The sequence below is a fragment of the Piliocolobus tephrosceles genome, unplaced genomic scaffold (genome assembly GCF_002776525.5).
Source record: "Piliocolobus tephrosceles isolate RC106 unplaced genomic scaffold, ASM277652v3 unscaffolded_11846, whole genome shotgun sequence".
Classification (NCBI taxonomy): Eukaryota; Metazoa; Chordata; class Mammalia; order Primates; family Cercopithecidae; genus Piliocolobus; species Piliocolobus tephrosceles.
Window position 1 is genome coordinate 1 of NW_022293028.1, and position 1593 is coordinate 1593.

Sequence of the window (1593 nt, forward strand, 5' to 3'; positions counted from 1 at the left end):
TTTCTTATAGTAGATGCAAACTTAACTGACGATGTTCTTAGTGTTGATTTACTGGACGAACGACAAGAGTTAACTAACTTACAAAATGAAATTGAAAAAAATAAGGACTTAAATGGGCTTTTCATATTTATATATCCTAAGTATGATACTGAAAAATATAGAACAGAGTCCAATTATTTTAAAGAAGAATTAGAGCAAATTAAAAACAAGAACTATGCTATTTATGGTTTATCAGATGACAACACTGAGGAGGAAGTAAGTAAAAAAAAAAAAAAAAAAAAAAAAAAAAAATGCATGTCGATATGTGTTTTTATGTTTGTTCCCGTGTGTGTTCTTATGTGAAACCAATTTCAGATGACTATATATGTTTTTCTTTTTGTCTTTTTAACTCTCGTTTTGTCGTTTTGTCTTTTTGTTTTTTTTTTCTTTTTGTCTTTTTGACTTTCCTTTTCGTTTCCTTTTTTATTTCCTTTGTTTTTTTAAATTTTCACTTTCGCTCGTAGGTAATGTGGTCAGAAGAATTAACAACTCAGTTACTGTTTGACACTGAAAAAGATTTGTTAAAAAAACTAGGCTGCAAAAATGAAGAAGGCAAAATAATAAGATCGCATTTGATTATACAAAATGATTCTAAGGTTTCTTATTTTGAAAAAGAAATAGACGAAGATATGTCGTTTGAAAATGTAATTAATTTTCTTTCAGTTAATGAAAATGATAAAACTTATGAGGATACGATAAAAGATACATCAGTAGAAAATGAAGAAATTAGTAGTAATGAGTTAGTCACAGAAAATAATAAAAACATAAATAATGAAAAGGAAAAATATGATGATGAAAATATGAAAACAGATGAAGAAATGACTAGAGAGGATGAGGATGAAAGTGATAAACCCTATGAAGCACTGAGTACTGATATTAAAAACTCTGGCCATGAGGAATTTGAGCATGAAAAATCTGACCATGAGGAATCTGAGCATGAAAAATCTGACCATGAGGAATCTGAGCATGAAAAATCTAATTATGAGGAATCTGAGCATGAAAAATCTGATTATGAGGAATCTGAGCATGAAAAATCTGACCATGCAGATATAAATCAAGAAGAAAGTTTTGAAGAAAATAATTCCGAAACAGAAAAAGAGAAAGAAGATAAAGATGATGATAAAACATATAAAGAAGACGTAGAAGAAATCGAAAAAGATGAAACTCATAAGTATGAATATGAGAATACTAATGAAGATATAGATGAAAAAACGGATGAACACGCGGAAAACGAAACTAATAATGAAACATATGAAAAGGACGAAAACGCAGACAACAGCGTTGAGATTACGAGTGGATATTCTGAAAATGTAGATAACCAAACTGAGAATGTAGATGACAAAAAAGAAGAAAATGATAAGGATATTGATATTAATAAAAGAAATGAAAAAAGTGTTGGAGATACTAAAACAAAAGTTGATAAGGAAAAAAAACAGACCAAAAAAACAACTCAAAAAAAAAGTAAACCAAATAATTTGAATGAAGAAAAAAAAGCGAAGTCTGCAAAAAATATGTTGAAAAATGATAAAAAGAAGAACGAAACAAAAAGTAACT

At 28.2% G+C, this 1593-nt stretch overlaps 1 protein-coding gene across 1 annotated transcript; it reads left to right on the forward strand.

The window, feature by feature from the left end:
• Positions 1-26: 26 nt before the first annotated feature.
• LOC111533408 (myb-like protein X) lies at positions 27-1587 on the forward strand (the record flags this gene model as incomplete). The annotated part of the gene is made up of 2 exons (XM_023200205.2): positions 27-255; positions 504-1587. A coding segment is annotated over exon 2 (1081 nt), but the record flags the coding sequence as incomplete, so codon positions are not given.
• Positions 1588-1593: the final 6 nt, after the last annotated feature.